The 18,823-nt window shown below is 41.8% G+C and overlaps 1 protein-coding gene across 1 annotated transcript; it reads right to left on the bottom strand.

Moving 5' to 3' along the window:
• Positions 1 to 5,463: 5,463 nt before the first annotated feature.
• On the bottom strand, positions 5,464 to 13,210 carry trib2 (tribbles pseudokinase 2). The gene is made up of 3 exons (XM_038726819.1): positions 11,849 to 13,210; positions 10,049 to 10,341; positions 5,464 to 7,719 (listed from the first exon to the last, which is right to left on the bottom strand). The coding sequence occupies exons 1-3, from the start codon at positions 12,116 to 12,118 to the stop codon at positions 7,245 to 7,247; spliced, it is 1,038 nt and encodes a 345-aa protein (XP_038582747.1). The 5' UTR covers positions 12,119 to 13,210; the 3' UTR covers positions 5,464 to 7,244.
• Positions 13,211 to 18,823: the final 5,613 nt, after the last annotated feature.

Genomic DNA, 18,823 nt, shown 5'->3' on the forward strand with positions numbered 1-18,823 from the left:
GATATGAGCATCATCTACAGTACAGTATCACATGTCTAGATACCTTTTTAACCAACCAAGCAAACATTGGAGTTCCTACATTAGCCTCTTCAACACATACCTTTGTATGTATGTATGTATTGCTTTATATCCTCAAATGTTGGGAAAATAATTACAGGGAATCCTACAATCCAACATTTTCTTTCCCATTTGTCAGCTTTGAGACTCTTTGGTCTATCTATCTCCTATACTAGGGAGTATTATTAATATCTCCCATTCATCAGAGAAAATAGACCACAGTACTTCCGCCCTAAATCCCTTATCTCATACTCATATTAAGCTCCACAGTGACAGGATTGCAAAAGAAGATTACTGTCTGACAGCAGGATTTTCCAGGGCAGAGGGTCACTGCATATGTTTTGGAACCAGTGGTGCAACCATAATTTACTTGGATTTTAAAGGGGCTACATATATTTTTTTAGACAAAAATAATTACGTTTTTATTGCTTTTTTCTGAATGGGTTGTAACCTCACATAAAAATGAACACGCCTGCTTTCTCGTCGCTTGGAATAGGCACTATGCTGGATTTTCCACGAAATTTATTAGTTTATGTTTATGCATGCTCCTGAACCTCTTGCCTACTGATTCTGAACCGTACACACAGCGACAACACTGCAGCTAATGTAATGGAGTCCGTTAACACCACAAAATGACCAGCTCCCAGCACAGCACAGACTCCAACACAAACTCAACATAAGGATAAAAAAAAAAAAACATTTATGTGCTGAAGCCCATAAGGCCAAACGAGAATTAGACATCAGGCGAAAACACGGGTCAACATCAGAAAGGCATTTGAGTCATGGAGAGACCTCCACTTTATTTTGGGTATCAAAACTGACCCAGAGTTGGCTTTCATCCTTTTGGACAGGTAAGCTAAAATTACTGCAAACCATGTGAAATATATTGTGGTTTTATGTTTTAGTTAGCTCAACGTTAGACGACGTTAACTTGCCAGCTGATGCCGACCAGTTGCTAAAGTTATTCTTGGCTTGCCACATTACTTCACCAGATAACGCTGGAACTGGTAATATGTTAAAAGTGTTGATTTGAGCCTGCAAGAAATGATGTAACTGTGCAAAGCAAATGTGGAACAATTTGTTTCTAAAACCAATGGTGATGCAAAGCAGGGGAAGCCAGCTACATTAGCACAGATCTGTTTTCTTCATACCGTTCAATTTGGATTTATTGATGTTATACCGATACTCAGGTACACAACTTCAATCTCATTTATAATATTAGGTCCAGCTCACTAACTGTTTTTGTTATCATCCAATACATTTAGCTACACTGACATTGCTGAGCCTCTCTTGTGAGGTGTGTCGGTCTCTGTTTTGGCTCATTCATTAGTTTGAGTATGCACAGGAGCACACGCTTGGGAAGGTAGTGGTTGCAATCTGAAACCATGCCACTAGAGGCCACTGTAAACAACACACGGCCCCTTTAAAGTAAGACAAAAAATAAAGTTTCCATTTCCATTTAGTTTTAATGGAGCACTTCTAGACTCTATGTTGATTTGTCTTTTTGACAGAACACTGAGGACATTAGATAAACACATTGAATGCCAAAAAATGAAAAGTGAGCTCGTGACAGCTAAGTCACTGTCTTGGTGCAACAGTAAGCTGCAAACACACATCAATTATTTAGCTAAAACAGAACCAGAGCTTGAGATGTTTTTAGTGTGTTTGCTAGGTCTTGAAAAAGTTTGTGTTTGTCACCAGCATTCACTGCCAGCTTGAAAGATTGTGTAACTGCACAGCGCAGAATGAATAGTGTAAACACGGGATGAATCATTCCTGTCAACAGGCAATATAAGCAGGCTGGGAAGGAAATGTGGCTGTCTGCAGTTCCGGTCTTGGCTTGAACCAGCCTTTAAATCTCTATCTTTGCAACCAGTAATGACTTTTGAAACAAGAATTCTCTAAATGCATATACCCAGTCAGATTCTGACAAAAGTAGAATTAGCAATATGTTTTGCCTTGGGTGTGTTGTTTGCACCGTTAAGTTGCCATGTTGTGTACTCAGCAAAAGCTCTCTAATTCAAGAGCAAGCCTATGATCACAGCCGCAGACTATAAAAATACATAGCTTGAACACACATTTGCCACGCATTAACACTTGAGTTTTAGGAGCTTGACCCACTAATTATCTGTCTGTTGTGAGTTCCCCAATTTTAGGGAAGTGCAGTACTGCTGTTTGAGTACCCCTTTAATAGGAACAATTTTTGGGTTGCCAGGTTGTGAAGTTACCCACTTTCTAATGCACCATTAGCAAAGGTTTGGTGAGTAATTGTATGTAAATGTTCACACATCTTTGATATGGGTTTCTTAGTACTGTAATAATCAAGTCTGCTGTTATAAACATAACTAAGCCGGTAACAAATGAATTCTGGTCCAAATGGACCTGCAACTCTTTTCCAGAAGGTCAGAGGTCAAATGGTCAGTTGAATTAAAAAGACACAAAGGCAAGTGTGATGTGGGAGGAACATAAACACGGACTACAACTTGGCCACACCAAAGCTTTTTAATTAATGGCTTATAACTGACCTATAAAGCATCGGCAAATTATTTCTAAACTATTAAGATAGTTACATCCCCTTATTATTATATCCCCTTAATAGAAAATTAGTAAAAGTTCATTACATCAGTAATAACATACACTCACCGGCCACTTTATTAGGTACACCTGTTTAATTGCTTGTTAACACAAATAGCTAATCAGCCAATCATATGGCAGCAACTCAATGCATTTAGGCATGTAGACGTGGTCAAGACAACTTGCTGCAGTTCAAACCGTCAGAATGGGGATGAAAGGGGATTTAAGTGACTTTGAACGTGGCAGCATTTTTGGTGCCAGACAGGCTGGTTTGAGTATTTCAGAAACTGCTGATCTACTGGGATTTTCACGCACAACCATCTCTAGGATTTACAGAGAATGGTCCGAAAAAGAGAAAATATCCAGTGAGCTGGAGTTGTGTGGGCGAAAATGCCTTGTTGATGTCAGAGGTCAGGGAAGAATGGGCACACTGGTTCAAGATGACAGAAAGGCAACAGTAACTCAAATAAGTTTACAACTAAGGTATGCAGAATGCCATTTCTGAATGCACAACACGTTGAACATTGAAGCAGATGAGATACAGCAGCAAAAGACCACACTGGGTGCCACTCCTGTCAGTTAACAACAGCAAGGCTACAATTCGCACAGGCTCACCAAAATTGGAAGATTGGAAAAACGTTGCCTGGTCTGATGAGTCTCAATTTCAGCTGCGACTTTCAGATGCTATGGTCAGACTTTGGTGGAAACAACATGAAAGCATGGATCTATCCTGCCTTATATCAATGGTTCAGGCTGGTGGTGTAATGGTGTGGGGGATATTTTCTTGGCACACTTTGGGTCCCTTAGTACCAATTGAGCATTATTTAAACGCAGCAGCCTACCTGAGTATTGTTGCTGACCATGTCCATCCCTTTATGACCACAGTGTACCATCTTCTGATGGCTACTTCCAGCAAGATAATGCACCATCATGTCAAAAAGCTCAAATCATCTCAATCTGGTTTCTTGAACATGACAATGAGTTCACTGTACTCCAAAGGCCTCCACAATCACCAGATCTCAATCCAATAGAGCACCTTTGGGATGTGGTGGAACGGGAGATTCACATCATGGCTGGCAAGCTGACAAATCTGCAGCAACTGCGTGATGCTATCAGGTCAATATGGACCAAAGTCTTTGAGGAATGTTTCAAACACCTTGTTAAAAAGTTGAGGGCAAAAGGGGGTCGAACTGGGTCCAACCCAGTACTAGCAAGGCGTACCTAATAAAATGGCCAGTGAGTGTATATGGTAATAAAACTGAATCAGATTAATGATTGACATTAGTTGTTTTATACTTTTTGCCCCTAATATTCAGTGCTTTCATTTTCTACTCGTTTTTGTGGATTAGTTGCTACTTCCACCACTTATGCCACTAGAGGTCAGGATAGCATTCACTAGCTCAAGTTGATGAGGGCAATTATATGTCCTCCGAGCTCTCAGAGTATCTCCATCTTCAACCGCTTATCCCAGCTGACATCAGGCGAAAGGCGGGGTCACCAATCCATCGCAGGGCCACACATAGACAAACAAACAGTCACACTCACAACTATGGACAATTAACATAGTCCGCATGTCTTTGGACGGTGGGAGGAAGCCAGAGCGAACCCACGCAGACACAGGGAGATAACTCCACACAAAAAGGCCAGGGCAACCAAGGTTTGAACCTGCAACCTTCTTGCTGTGAGGCAACAGCACTAAACACTGCACCACTGTTCCACCCTTCTCAGAGCAGCTATTTTTTGCTAAACAAGTTGCCATTATTAGGCATGCTCCGCTTATAAACTGCTGGCAAAAATCAGAATACACAGTGTCACACTGACCATCTATTTCACATTTTGATTACAAAGAAAGCTGCCTGGAATATGGCTGGCCTCGAAAGTTCACACTACCTCATTTGTGAAATCATTTTCAGCAATGTCTAATCTTGTGTCAGCTCAGAGGAATCAGCCGGAAGAGGAGGCAGGGATTTGTCATCTTAACAGAGAAACACAGAACATTGTAGCCTACCAGCAGGTGTTGGTGTGCAGCAACCCATGACTTTAGCTGTCTTCCTTATCTGATAGATATGACCAGATTAATCCGCATGTACATGACAGGTGACACACACACACACACACATGTGCACAGATGTTGTTGTGTATATATATATGTTTGTATGAACAAATGGAATCTGAAGTGATTTTCCTCCTCTGAGGGACTCAAAGACAGGTTGAGGTCAGCAGAACCAGAGGTCAGCTAGCCTTGCAAAACTACAATCCCATCATACTGAAGAGAAAAAGAAGACTGTAGAAAAGACAAGCTTTTTCATAGTGCCTCATGTGTGCAATCATTTAGATGAAGTGGGGCTGACAGAGCGGTTCAGATGGAACACAAGCCTTTTTCTCCTCTCTCATTTGGAATCCATTCAAGTCCTGTCTGTGATTGCAATCTCATGATGAAATGGGAAGTCTTTTGTTAAGGCATACTGGCTGAGAGTGCACTAGAAGCCAAAAATACACATATTTTTTTATATGTTGATGTATGAAATGGACTGTAAAATAGAGAGCTGGAAACACTTCGATGTGACTTGGGGATGAATAGCTGTCTGCTGACTTCAAGTCAAATGTCAAAGAAGTCTTTTGATAAACCGTCAAAATTTATTTTATGAAAAATAATTGAGATGTCAATGACCATGTTTCACTTTAGATTTACATTTCATAAATTAATCAGTCGATCAATTTGTATAATGGACCAAACGAACACGACACCTTTGTGGTGCCACATGTTGTGGTGTGTAGTAGCTGTAATTCTATGTGCTGATCATGTGTATGGAAAAGAACAACAAAGTCAAATAGCAGTTCACAATTTATTTACTGAATAAATTTGGACAAAACACCAGAATCTGTTACGATACAATCAGAACATCTGAGGCAGATATCCCACCATGCACCACCCCCCTCCATGAAACAAAAGGACTAAACATTAGCACCAAATCAGCACCAACTTAAATAAAAGGTAGCTCAGTCTACAAAAACAATAAAAGCAATAGTTGGTTTTTTTGTTGAAAAGCAACTCAGAAAAGTAGCAAATTGAATATTTTCATGTTTTTAACTTTTCTTAAAAAACAAGCACCCCCCCACCCCTCACCCCCCTGCTAGGCAGGCTATAGCATTCATGGGGCACATGCCAATGACTAGATAAAAACACAAATTCAAGTAACATTGAGATACGACAAAACATGTCCACTGGTACCCATTCCGAGCATGATTGTTTCACAGAACCTACGCAGGCAGTATAAAACTAACATGAGGTCCTGGAGTGAGCACGTCATAGCAATACTATCACTGAATATCTCGTATCAAGTTTTTCAAAAGAAATGAGGGAGAACGGGTGGCATGGGCTGTCCAGGCACCAGAATACTGGCACAGAAGATATTGTGTATTCTAAAACTTTGGACAGACATTTTCCTCATTGTGCCTGTCCTGTGTCAAGATATTGCCTACATCATACATGAAAAAGGATCTCTGAATAAAGAAAAACCCTGCAATGTAGTTTTAAATATATATTTATTTATATATTTTATATATATATAGCTGTTACAATTTAAATAAATGTTACGTTCCTACAACTGAAGAATGAATTTAAATAAGAGGAAACTAATTTTAAGAGGTGGAATCGTCCATTCAGCTAACACATCAAGTGCATGACGCCATGTTTGGAGGCTTACCAAGAAAAAACTGAAGATTGAGGTTTAGGGAGTGATATCAAAGCAGCAGTAACATCAGAGTGGAATAGCTTAAAAACAAACAAAACCAATGACCGTTTATAAATGTAATGTTTCTGAAAAACAAAAGTATGGAGGTGAATGAAGTGTGGTAAAGGCTTAAGAGACTGAGGAGGCAGAAACGTACAAATTACTGAAAACAAGGCTGTCTAGGAGTTTAGTGACTATGCCATAATTATCAATAATGTAAAATAGAGACAAACGAGGGATGAAAGAACAAAACTTAAACATCAAACAAAGACGAGGTCAACCACGTTGATGATGATGAGAAAAAGCCTAAGCTGCCCCATTTATTAGCCACTGGTCCCAGGTCAGGGATAATCACCATGTACTTGTTTAACAATGAAACTTGGGTTTTGGGATTTCTGACTCTGGGCATGTGGTTTAAATTGGTATCACCTAAAGCTATGACAAAAAAAGTTAAACTCTCTAAGAAAAGGTGGTGTTGCAGTTTGTCAGTTCATTTCTTAATTGTTCTCCTTGGTTTCCTGTGTTCTTATGTCCCTTCATGCTTTCCATAGTGTCAAAAATGGTGAATGCATCTACTTTTATGATCACCACATTAAACCAAACAGACCCCAAAAGAACATTTGCTACATTGTTTGCAACTTGCATGTCTGGCGTCCACATCCCCAAAATGGAGGTGCAGCGCCAGGTGACGTATAGATGCCACTTGTCATGCCAGGCTCAAGGTTTTCCATGAAATGATGGAAAAGGAAACAGGATGGAAACACCTTTATTGTGAGTGACAAACGTTCACCTATTAATCTCTAAACTACTTTTTTTGGCTCTGCTGTGAGCGTGGCGAGCCGACCGTGGCGGAGTCGTCCATTTGTGCTTGGCGTTTGCTCAGCTGAAGAACTGCTCCAGCTCCTCTTCCATGTTCACTTCAGGCACCATCTGCTCCTGCTCTCTTTCTCCCCTGCTGTACACCGCAGCGCCCCCCAGTGCCCCGGAGGCGGCAAACCAGGGGTGCTCGAGAATCTCCCGAGAGGTGAGGCGCTCTGTGGGTTCCCGGCGGAGGATGGACCGGATCAGGCACTTGGCCTTGGGTGTGAGCGTCTCAGGGATGTTGAAGTGGCCCCTGCGGATTTTGCTGAACAGAGAGCCGGGCTCAACGTCATGGAAAGGGTAGCGCCCCACGAGGATTGTGTAAAGCATGACACCCAGACTCCAGACATCAGCTGCCTTCCCCGAATAGCTGCCGTTGGCATTGAGGATCTCAGGGCTGACATAGGCTGGGCAGCCATGTTTGTCTGACAGGGAGTCGTCATGACCGTCCAGGATGTAAGTGTCCTCCAGGCTCTCCAGCTTCACGAGGCTCCTGGAGACACACAAGGGAAACAAAAACGCTTTAAACCTGATGATACCGCTTTAGAAAATGGACACATAGAATTATCTGATAATGTGGATGTTATTAAGTGATAATTACTATCATGCTCCAATTTTTGGATGCCAACTAACAAAAAATTAAATATGAAAGACACTGAAGTGGGGTAATTTGCTCTGATGGACACCTTAAGTGTTTCAGATCCATCGCTTTTGGATATCAGAGGAAACAGAGCACATAATGCTGTAGGCTTAAGCTTGACATTTCCTTTCACTTAGATAAAAGCCCAGCCAAAAAGCGTAGACATACAAATAGGCTTTCCAGAAGACCTCCACAATTCAAAAGAAACACAATTACGGGTGACTGATCGTCTCAAGTTTCACACATTGAGCCGTTTCGCTCAGAGAATGTGGATTTTTTTTCCTCCTGCACTTCCCCTTCAAAATACCATCTATTTGCACTCTACTCTAAATCTCATAAAAGCAGCTATGATACCCTTGAGTGCTGATAATAATGGCTGGTTGTTCAAAAGCGTTGTCACTAAAGAATCTTGAAGAGGCTCCGGCAAGAACATTTTCCACGTGCATGGTAAGAGACACTTGTGGAGCTGTGCAAATGCTGCCATCTGCGTGTGAGGTCCATGAGACATGATGCACCAGGGCGTGTGATACTATCTACTGGGAGCCACTAAGAAAAAGGAAGCCAAGAAGCACGGGCTTAGACAAATTCAAAATGTATTTTTTGCCATCTTTGACACACACATACACTTTCACATTAGCCCACTCACTCGTTCATTGCCAGTAACAGTCATTTGCTTTCATTAATATTCTGTGGAGCGTTTTCACATTTTCCAATCAGGAAAATTCATTTGTTGCTTGTGCCAAATACCCATTGTTCCTCAGTGAGATAAAGTACCATGATTTTTTTTTTTTTTTTTTTTTTTAAATACAGCATATTACTGCCTGGATAACAGCTAATTTAGATGACATGTGCAAACCTGCAATAACAGTTAGGAGGGCTTATAAAAAAAAAAAAAAAACTTATTACATTTTTAATAGTAGCACATGGTCTTTATTTAAGCTATGTGTGCTGATCCTAAAATGTCTCATGAGCTTATGTTGTAGGAGGAAGACGATCAATTGTTTAAGTAGCGGGGTCAACCTTTGATCGATGCTGCCGTTTGGTCAAAGGCTAACAGCAGTATGACAAAATCAGGTAAGGAAGCTAGCGCATGCTAGCCTGCTAAAGTATAATTTTTATGTCATGCATTCAACATAGCATTGTGTCACACACTTGAGTTCAAGCAGAGAGCAGATCCCTGTGCCTCAGTCTCTAAAGCAGCTTTGTCTTTTTATCTCGGCACTCTTGTGTCTACTGAGCCAAGATTCTTGACAGGTCATACAGTAAATGGGACCCAATACTGTCATGGACCATCACTCTTAAAACTGACCCAAGATCAATCATCTAATGGGGGTTGGGGGGGGTCATCCCAGCTCATGAGCAGTCTGGTGTAACATTCAAGGTCACTGGACACGTAAAGAATATGTGAGGCAGCTCAACTTCCCTTTTCCACAGTTAGCGCCAAAGAGTGATGTCACACTTTAAGATAGAGGGCATTGACGTGCAGTCTGTGCCTCAGCCATGGTCCTTAGATAGGAACTGGCTATAAAGAAGTTTCCCTAAGAAACTTTAGCATTAGCACTAACATGAGTAAAATAATTTCAAAAAATGTTTTGCATCTGAATCTACATCTACTAAATTTTCAATACTTCATTAATAAAAAAAGGGTTCTCTCAGGTTGCTGTAGCAACAGATGGCTGGATTTTTTGCAAGGTAGTTTCTAAAAGCTGCCACCAGGGGTCAGTAAACCTCTGTTGTGTAAGTGAGATTCTCCAGATTTTTCCTGCCTATTGCTATAGGAGTGACAAAAGCTCGCCTTAATTGATCTTCGGTCATGCAAAAGCAAATCCTGGTAACTTCTCTGTCCCTGCTTTTAAGCTGTTGCAATGACTGCTCTGCAGTGATCTTCCCAAAGTGTATGATATATACTGTATGTGTGTGTCATACTAATAAACCTTGTGCACAAAAATAGCTTGGGGAGACACAAACGGCTTATGTTTCCTGTGCTCTGCATAACATCTAGGAGAGGCATGTCAGACTTTCATCGTCTCAGTTTACACTCTCCTTGGTGTAAGCGGAGATTTAACACAGATCGTACTGACACGGTTGTTAAATCACATACAACATGTATGGATGAAACAGAGAAACAACGACAAAGTGAACAGTTATTATGCACAGAGCCTATGGTTTCTGCAGAACTCACCTGTCCTCATTCTTGAAGACAAACTTCCTCAGTTTGAGATCGCGGAGGACCAGTCCGTTGTCGTGGCAATGTGCCACAGCCGAGGCTATCTGATAGAAGAGTCTGGCAGCTTCGTCCTCCCGCAACTTCTTGCAGGTGCGGACAAAAGAGTGCATGTCCCCATAGCTTCTCTCAAAGAACACATAGGCACGAGTCTCCCCGAGCAAGATCTCCAGGATTTGGTTAATATGCTGGTGCTGGCCTAGGGCAAAGTAGGCCGCCAGTGACTCCTGGTAACGGCCGATTTCAAAGACCTGCAATCATAAGAAAGGAAAACATTTCTATTTATAATCTACATTTATTTTTGTCATCTGGGTGACTTATGATTGCAACTGTCTCATTAGGTGGTTGTTTTTGTGTCTTAGGGTGGGAACCTCTGCCAAAGATATTTTTTTTTCTTCCTTTCTCACTTTGGAGACAAACAATTAAATCCAACTAAAAGAACTTTAATTTGCCTTTTAATTAAAATCTGAGCAGTCTACCACATTCTTGTGACACCAAACTTGTGTTTACCCTTTTGGCAGAGGGAGTAAGGCTGCAGTGCATTTCATGTTAGTAAACGCTATTGTACTGCAGCCTGGGGTTGCAGTTTCTCTTTTGTTTCCATAGTAACCCCCCACATTGACTTTCTGAACACCCAGTTCAGGTGAGAGGGATCCTCTGCTCACAGTCAATACAAATACACCCCACAGCTGCCAGGATCTTGAGTTGTGACCTATGCTTCCAGCTTGGCAGGAATGATCAATCGTGGAAGTTGGGATTGATTGGTGCTGTATTGAAACCGGCACAAAGCAGATGAGGTCAAAAAGGCAGTTAGCACAGGCTGCGCCAAATGCCATTAATTTCTTATTGCCACGATGAAACATTATCTCAAGTCAAAAGGTACAGGTTATTGGATATGCCATGCCTTGTGAGTCCAACGGTGCATGTAACTATCGTCTGTCAATTCATCAGGCTACTTAAGCCTGCTTAAAACTGGAATGTACTTCAGGGAGGACCCTACAGCCCTTATAATCAGTATTATAGGAAAGTCAATATGGGCTATAAATGTGGTGAAGAAAGGCCAAGAGGTTACCCTCCACACTGAGGGTAAAGTGGCTTATTCCTTATGGTTAGAGGGGTCAATGCTGGAGCCAGCATCCCAGCAGCTGGCTGAACTTGCAAAGTTCCCTGGCCATGCGTGCTATTCTCTCAATACATTTTCAAGAGTATAATCCCACTCATATTTGGTGCAAAAGGTGCAATGCGACTATGCTTATGCACCAAATATAAAACCAAGGGTGAAATAACGCGATTATAGCATTGCACTGTGAAAGAGAGAAGCCACGGGTAAGCGAGACTAGCACGGAGAGGAGTGTGTGCGTGGTTACTCACTCCTTTGTCAACGTTACATCATGCAATCCAAACCACGCAGCTCGCCCCATTCACTTTTTCCATTAGGCTGCTCTGCCAGCTCTCTATTTACAATTCAAGCAATTATTAAAACGTTGAGGGATGTGGATTTGCTGCAATATCCATCCCATAGACACCAACTCAGCGTTTGCCTGTACAGTATGTTCATTACGTTTGGATCACTATGTACTGAAATAAAGACATAATCATTCATTTTATAATAAATGCAAAGGCGAGGAAACTAATGAATCCTGATTGTTGTTGTTTTTCCCACTTTGCTTACCCGTGTTTTAAGTAAATCTAAAAGGTAGAGAAGCTATTCTGGGAGCATGAAGGTAGGATACATGATGTACCATATTGCCTACTAACCTTACATACGAGCTCTTCCCCGCTGTGCAGGTGGGCGGCTCTGAAAACGTGGTCTCCCTCCAGTGGTTCCAACAAAAGGTAGTCCCCGATGCGGGAGATACAGTGCGAGGTGTCCGGGGTCTCCGGCGGACTGGGGGACCCGAGGTTGGGGCTGAAACTCTGGTGCGACTCTGAAGTCCTTAAGCAAGACAATTCTTCGAAATCGTGCGATTTGTGCCGCGATCTCCCATAACGTGAAATGTTAATTGGATTTGACCTCTGTATGTTCATGAGGAACAAGTGTGATAACTCCACAAAACCGGGGGCTTCCTCCTCCTTGTTCTTCACCTCGTCCTCGATTACGGCACCACTTTGTTGTAAACTCAGTGCAATATCAATCGCCCGACACGGTAACTCTCGAATAAAATAATAATAATAATAAAAAAAAAACAGGTGAGGAATTGATTTAACTACACCTTTCTGCTGGAGAATGTGGCAGATTACCGACAGGCAAAGTTGGCTCGTTGCTTTTTAATACAACAAAAAGGGGTCTGTATTTTTTTTATTTTTTGCAGAGTTCAACTGTTTGTTTTCCATTCACGAGATAAGGCCAGGCTGAAATGACAGAATTACTGCCCCAAGCAGACTGAAAACCTTGCACAGACCTGCTGCAATTTCATTAACGTTAGCAGTCCGAGCAGGAACAACACAACTGTAACAAAGGCAACCAAAAATCAGCTTTTACAATGAATGAACAATGCTAAGTTAACCGGCTGCTTGTTTGCTAGCTTATCTCGCCGGTTAATGGTATGGCACGTTTCATAAAACGGAAACAATTTGCTGGGGACAGCTTGCAGGCACAAAAAAAAAAAAAATACAAGCAAAAGATATAAAGCAAGTTTTGCAAGCTAATTATAGAAGCTGAATTTCGCCGAAATTTGACAGACAAATGATGGCTAGCAGGTGCAGAGCTAACTAGTTAGCTTCCTTGGCTAACTATTACTAGGTCAGTGCACGGCCTTGTTCCCCAGGATCATATCCACGCACGGCAATTGTCATCTAACACATAAGGAGAAAACCCCATCCGGGAAAACTGCTGCAGCTCTTTGTGTGCGGGAGTCGACGTCCTCTCTCTTTCTCTCGAGTCTAGTCCAACAGAAGCAAAGTGTCGCCTGTGTATGTCTGCTGCTGTAAGTAAAGCTGCTGGAAGGAAGGAAGGGACGGCCGGCCGACTTTCCCAGGCCTATCCCTTGATTCAGCAGGACATCCTCTCTCCCGTGGTGCCGCTGTGCTTCTTACGTGGCTGGGAATCTAGTCCATTCAGTGCGGAGGGAGGCCAGCCGAGCTGCACACACTGCACACACTGCGCCTGTACAGAGCGAGAGCGCTGCCTGGCGGAGGGGGCTTCTGCACGCGCACGCGTACACAAACGAGCGCGTACGCACACATACAGGAGCAAACCGACCCGCCCCCTGACGTCACTCCCACATCGAAACCCCATTGGCTTACAACGGAGTTATAATATGCAGTGCAGTCATATGAGAAGCATGTAGAGTGGCTACACCCCCAGGAATCTAAATGTATCGCACGCTGGTAAATTGGGTGGGGAGGGGGCGGTGATGGGAGTGAGAGTATAGCTACTGTACGTGCTGTGTTACTAATGTGTTTCCTCCTGAAATGTCATTCAAGGGGAAGCGAGGGGGATCCCTCTCTCACAATAGCACACAGATCTGTGCACCAGCAACCATAATGGTTATGGTATCATCTGAATGAAAAACACTGTGTGCAGACATCATGTTAGACTGTATTTATTTAAACATGAAAATGAACCAAATAATGTTTTAAAACATACTACTGATGTGTTCCTCTTTGCAAGGATATGCAAGATTATAATGAACACAACAAAAGAACATGTATTATGATAGGATATAATGAACAATTTAAAAATACAATACAAAAATATATATAGTAGCATGAAACATGAAAGAGTGTGATGATCAGTGCTTAAAGCTTTGTCCTTGTGAAAAAATTATATTTTGAATGCATGTTTGAAATGTAAAAGCATTGCTGTGAATTGGGATCCTGGTCCAGATTTTTGTGCCAAGTGTCGAAAAAAAATCTGTAGACTGACTGTAGATATTATTAAAAGTTGGCACAGGGCTGTATGCTTTTTAGATGTCTCTTGTAACAAATTCCTGTCTGGCAGAGTTGTTCCCCTTTAATACATTACAAAGCGAAGGATGGAAGAGGCTCATTATTCATTGTTCTTCCTAGATTACCAGGGGGAGTGACAGCAGGATTGAGCAATTCCATGTAGGAATCTGGGGCGGTGAGAGGAATGCTTGCAGCTGGATGCAAGACACTGACAGAAGTGTTCAATTTAACCTTTGTTCCCCTGCAGTAGCAGTGCACACACACATACACAAACATGCACCATTCTAAATCTTCATTTCTCGCTGGCTGCCTGCATAAACCCCCGCAACATGGAAATGCATTTTTCACATAGAGGCCTCTCATCTCAGAAACGGTGGTTCACAGTTGCAGAATGTGGCTGCACCCACAAGCTTTTACATCTCGGTCCTCAAGCTTATGTGTATGTATAGTTTCTGGGTTCTGTGATATAATCTCTGTGTGCCACCCACTTTGCTCTTTGTTATAACACTAGGACTTTCTTCACTATACAATAGCTTTGCTTGAGTCTCACCCATTCAATTGAGAACAATATCAATGTGGTCCCGGATAAACGCACTCATATATATGTTACAATAGCACATTTCTGTTTAGAGACACTACATCTGTGCATTTGCCCATCAATCTAACCCTCTAAATAGGGATTCTGTTAAGCCTAAACCACAGCTGTGCATGAATCAGAATAATAATCCCCAAAGATTCCATTTGCCCCCATTCCCTGATACTCTGTGTGACTCATTCGCAGTGAAGAGCAGCACTTGAGAAAATCCATTGAGGCTCATCAGCTCTCCAGACACGCCTACATGCCGAGGAGTAACGGCAGGCTGCCCCAGCAGTGCCTCCCAGGGAGACTTCATGATGGTGTGTGTGTACCACTCAAGCAAGATGTGTCCTGGAAGACTACAGAGGTCAAGGAGGACGGGTGAGCGTCTTTGAATCCCTGGAGTGACATTATGATGTTACCAAATTCCTAATGGGCTGTGTTGCCCTGCAGTAATTGGAAGCATCATAACACCACTGAAGGTCAAGAATGGTCATTTTCACCTCTGATGTTGAAGTTACAGGAGGGCCTAAGCGTTGCAATCAAATCAAATTTTTTAGGATACTTCATGAAACTCACTAAGATGAGAGTTATTTTCCTTGCATTGTACATTCAGAAAATAACCAATTTCCCACTGTCACATAGCAACGCAGCTAGTCAGCTCATGGTGACACCAGCAAGAATCAGTGCTGCGGGTAACTTCGATCATACGTATCAAGATAGATGCAGAGGCATAAGAGGAATGAGATCATTCACTGCGAATGAGAGGAGATGATGTGTGGGAAAGCGAGGCAGGAGGACAGAGGATGGAAAAGCAGGCAGCAGGAGAACGTGACGAGTGGTGGAGCAAGTGAAAGAAGAAGAAGAGGAAAGAGGGGTGAAAGTGACAGAAAGTGTTGTTCCTCCCCAACGTTGTCTTTGGAAAGCTGGGGACATTCTTTGTGTCAGGCAGTGAGATGCCAGCTGGAGAGCTGAGCAGAGGAACAACATGTTTAATACACAATTGTACAGAAATATGTGGGAGGAAAGGGCACCAAATCAAACAGAGTAAGGCAAAGATGCTTCACAAGACAAACATGACAAACATGACAAACACTCCGGTCATAATGAAAGCGATGTCATCAAGTTAATATCAGAGGTATTCTCAGTTTTGTTTTGACTGCAGACCCTGCTCCCATGGTTTGTTTAGGTTTATTTTTATATCTACAGTTGAGAATTATACAAATTCCCATGATACTCATTCTTTTTATGACCTGAAATGAGCGTGTTGGTACAGGGCAGCAGCTGCAATACAATTCAATTTCAAGTGAGTGAAAAAAAACCTAGTTATTTTGGGGATGGGTACATGTGCCACATTCTGCCCTCTGTGGGGCCTTGGGAACCTAAGGCCTGTTTTTAACCAAGCAAGTGAGTGATAGAGCTGTGGATTGGAGTTCAGAGAGGAAGAGAGGGAAGAGAAGAACGGAAGGCGGTAGTGTGGGTAGATAATGTTTCACTGATGATAAGACGATGCTCACATTTCTTCCCATTCTTTCCAAGTAATCTTCTTGGTAGAGCAGCTCGTCACACAACAATTGCAATCATAAAATGAAGCATAATTACAACTGCAAGCATTTTGTGATCAGATTAAGATGACATGTTATACAAAAGGGTAATGGTGAAAATGCATGCTGTTATATTTCTATATAGAGGTTCAAAAATGCCAATTTTCATTACGATGTGTGCATTATATAGCATATCCTATATAAAACGTCTGTCCATCTAAAGAGAGACAATCTCAATCCTTTATGCACAAAGAAAGCTGAATGTCAAGGGAACCCATAATATCATTTTAAAACCTCCATTTGCAGGGTAAAGAGAAAGGATGTACACAGGATGATCAAAGTGGGCCAGGAAAGTACACACACAGGCAAAGCTTAAAAATGTTCCATACTGCATGATTTGGCTTTGGCCTCATCACAGTACTTAATAACTTAACCGTCACACACATTTTGTCTTCTTAAATCAGCACAGGAAATGCGTGAGCGCAAATTAATGAACACATTGCTTGAAAATGTGTCCAGTCAGCATCAGGGTACACCCAAGGGGACAATTCAGCAGATCAAACAAACACTGGCACTTCCGTTGACCTTAATTCGATCGGCTGGCTTCAGACCAACAGTTTATGTGCTGCTACATTAGGCAAAATCAAAATGGAAATGTCCTCTGCTGATGAATTCAGGATGTACTGCCCAAGGAGTCTTACGGTGATACATCTTTCCGCTCTCCTTTCCGAGGCAGCAGGAACTGTGAGCAGCTATGAGTGGCAGGTCACGCAGATGAGACCTCTATGTAGAGAGGAAGGATCTTGGCCCGGGGGGAGAGACAGGATTGGCGTCACTGGCTTGGATCGCTCCTTCATGAAGTCAGACAGCTGAGTGAGGACTTGTGGCAGCTCTGTCACTGGACAGGGTGACTCACTCACTCATAAGCGCAGAGGTTAATAATAGTCATACATTAGAGCCACAGAAGTGAAATCACACAGCTTTAGCAGCTTAAGCCTTCCAAATGGCTCAGCAGCAATGCAAAAATACATTTCACTGCCTTGTCTATCTCTCGTTCATGTGACAGCTTATAGGTTTAGATGACAATAATTTGAATGTCTTCAAGCAAAAATTCTGCCTTTTGGAAAGACGTAACGATATTCTTATGATATGCAGTATGTATATTCCAAAGTAACAGGCACATTAAGGTGGGACATGTCAAAACAGCCAGGAGAATGGAAGAAAATCCCAGCAAAGTACAACATCACTGGTGTCTTGATTTATGTTTTCTCTCTGCTCTGTCTGACAGCTAATATTGTTTTGTATGTGTAGAAAATATTTCCTGGCACTGTGACACCTGCATGGAACTCCCTAAGGCGTCACAGGAAAAACCAGGCATGTTTTGTTTTTTTTAATTCCCAAACACTCAACTTTTTGAGGATGCAAGGCAAAGACACCGACATTGTACTGCATTTGCCGATAATTAGTCAGTCACAACTCTCCACGATTTGCAGGGGAGTCATACCACAGGAGCCCAGCACAGAAAGGAAAGTGCGTTCAGTATGCAGTATCACCGGTTATTGGCATCTTTTTTGTTCAAAAAATAATAAATTGAATGACCCTCTTCCTGTCTTTCCTTATATTCACTAATGTTCACATTGTGCTTTTGACAGTGTTTTGATAGATTATTTGACCATATAACACATCTGGAATGTAAAGATTGAAAGTAACTAAGATGTGTGGTGATGGCGGTGTAGTCTGTTGGCTGGAGATCTTTAAAACTTAGTTGACTACAAATAAACACCTGGTGGCTCAGTGGTTATCACTGTTCCCTCAAAGCAAAAACGGTGGTTTTTGTTGACTTTTTTCTATATTCTTATGTGGATTTCCTCACAGTTTAAGATGTGAACTTAAGTTATAACCGGCAAAACTTTGGCGAATTGCAACCTTGTTTGGTAATGCTGCATGTACCACTATAGCACAATATGAACTTTAATGACAAGGACAACAGCAACCCTATACACTGCAATCAGCTGCTAAGAAGTCATGAATCAGTCATTTAACATCTTGATAATGCAGGTTGGAGTTGGTGACTGTTCCTGGTTTTGTAGTTGTGAAAGTATAATGAAATAGTTATTAAAAACAGAAGGTGGAGTGCGATATATAAACCGAACAACATGAAGTCTGTTGATTTGAACAGTGAGTATGGCAAAACTTGTGAAAAGGAAATCTGTGCGGTACCTGTTATCATACACGAAATCTAATTCTGAGAAGTCACTTCTGACCTAAATAAAATGTGGAGTTGTGTTGTATTGTCATGAATTCTTGTTCTTTGCACAAAATAATACTGGCATGTGTAAACAAATGCCAGGGCATTGCACTGAAAGGGACCCAGTACAAAAACAAATTTCAGCCTCAAAATAATTTCACATAGGTGATATTTATCAAAGGGTTTACTTTAATAATGTCCACCCACATAAATATAATGTACTAAGATATTGTGTGTAACATATTTTGTGACGTGCTTGTTTCAATGGACAACATGACACAAATTGAACCAAGATGGCTTGTTAAAAGACAGGAATGGTAATGTGGATGAAAGTGGAAAAAAATTAAATGCAATATCTGTGACTATGCAGGCAGCTATTATGACTAATGCAACCGCATTTTGGTCACATTGAAGGAATATATAGACACATTGTAGAAGGTCACTTAAAACTGTTTTTCCAGTGATTCAGAGCC

Source organism: Micropterus salmoides, unplaced genomic scaffold (assembly GCF_014851395.1).
Source record: "Micropterus salmoides isolate LMB-PRFRI ecotype aquatic unplaced genomic scaffold, ASM1485139v1 Ms_hic_scaffold_18, whole genome shotgun sequence".
NCBI lineage: Eukaryota > Metazoa > Chordata > Actinopteri > Centrarchiformes > Centrarchidae > Micropterus > Micropterus salmoides.

Bases quoted from the DNA above. Each gene is read 5' to 3' on its own strand.
- trib2 (XM_038726819.1), bottom strand. From the start codon at position 12,118: ATGAACATACAGAGGTCAAATCCAATTAACATTTCACGTTATGGGAGA. The intron at 10,342-11,848 runs GTTAGTAGGCAA...TTATGATTGCAG, and splicing joins GGGAAGAGCTCGTATGTAAG to GTCTTTGAAATCGGCCGTTA. The intron at 7,720-10,048 runs GTGAGTTCTGCA...GTGTGTCTCCAG, and splicing joins GTCTTCAAGAATGAGGACAG to GAGCCTCGTGAAGCTGGAGA.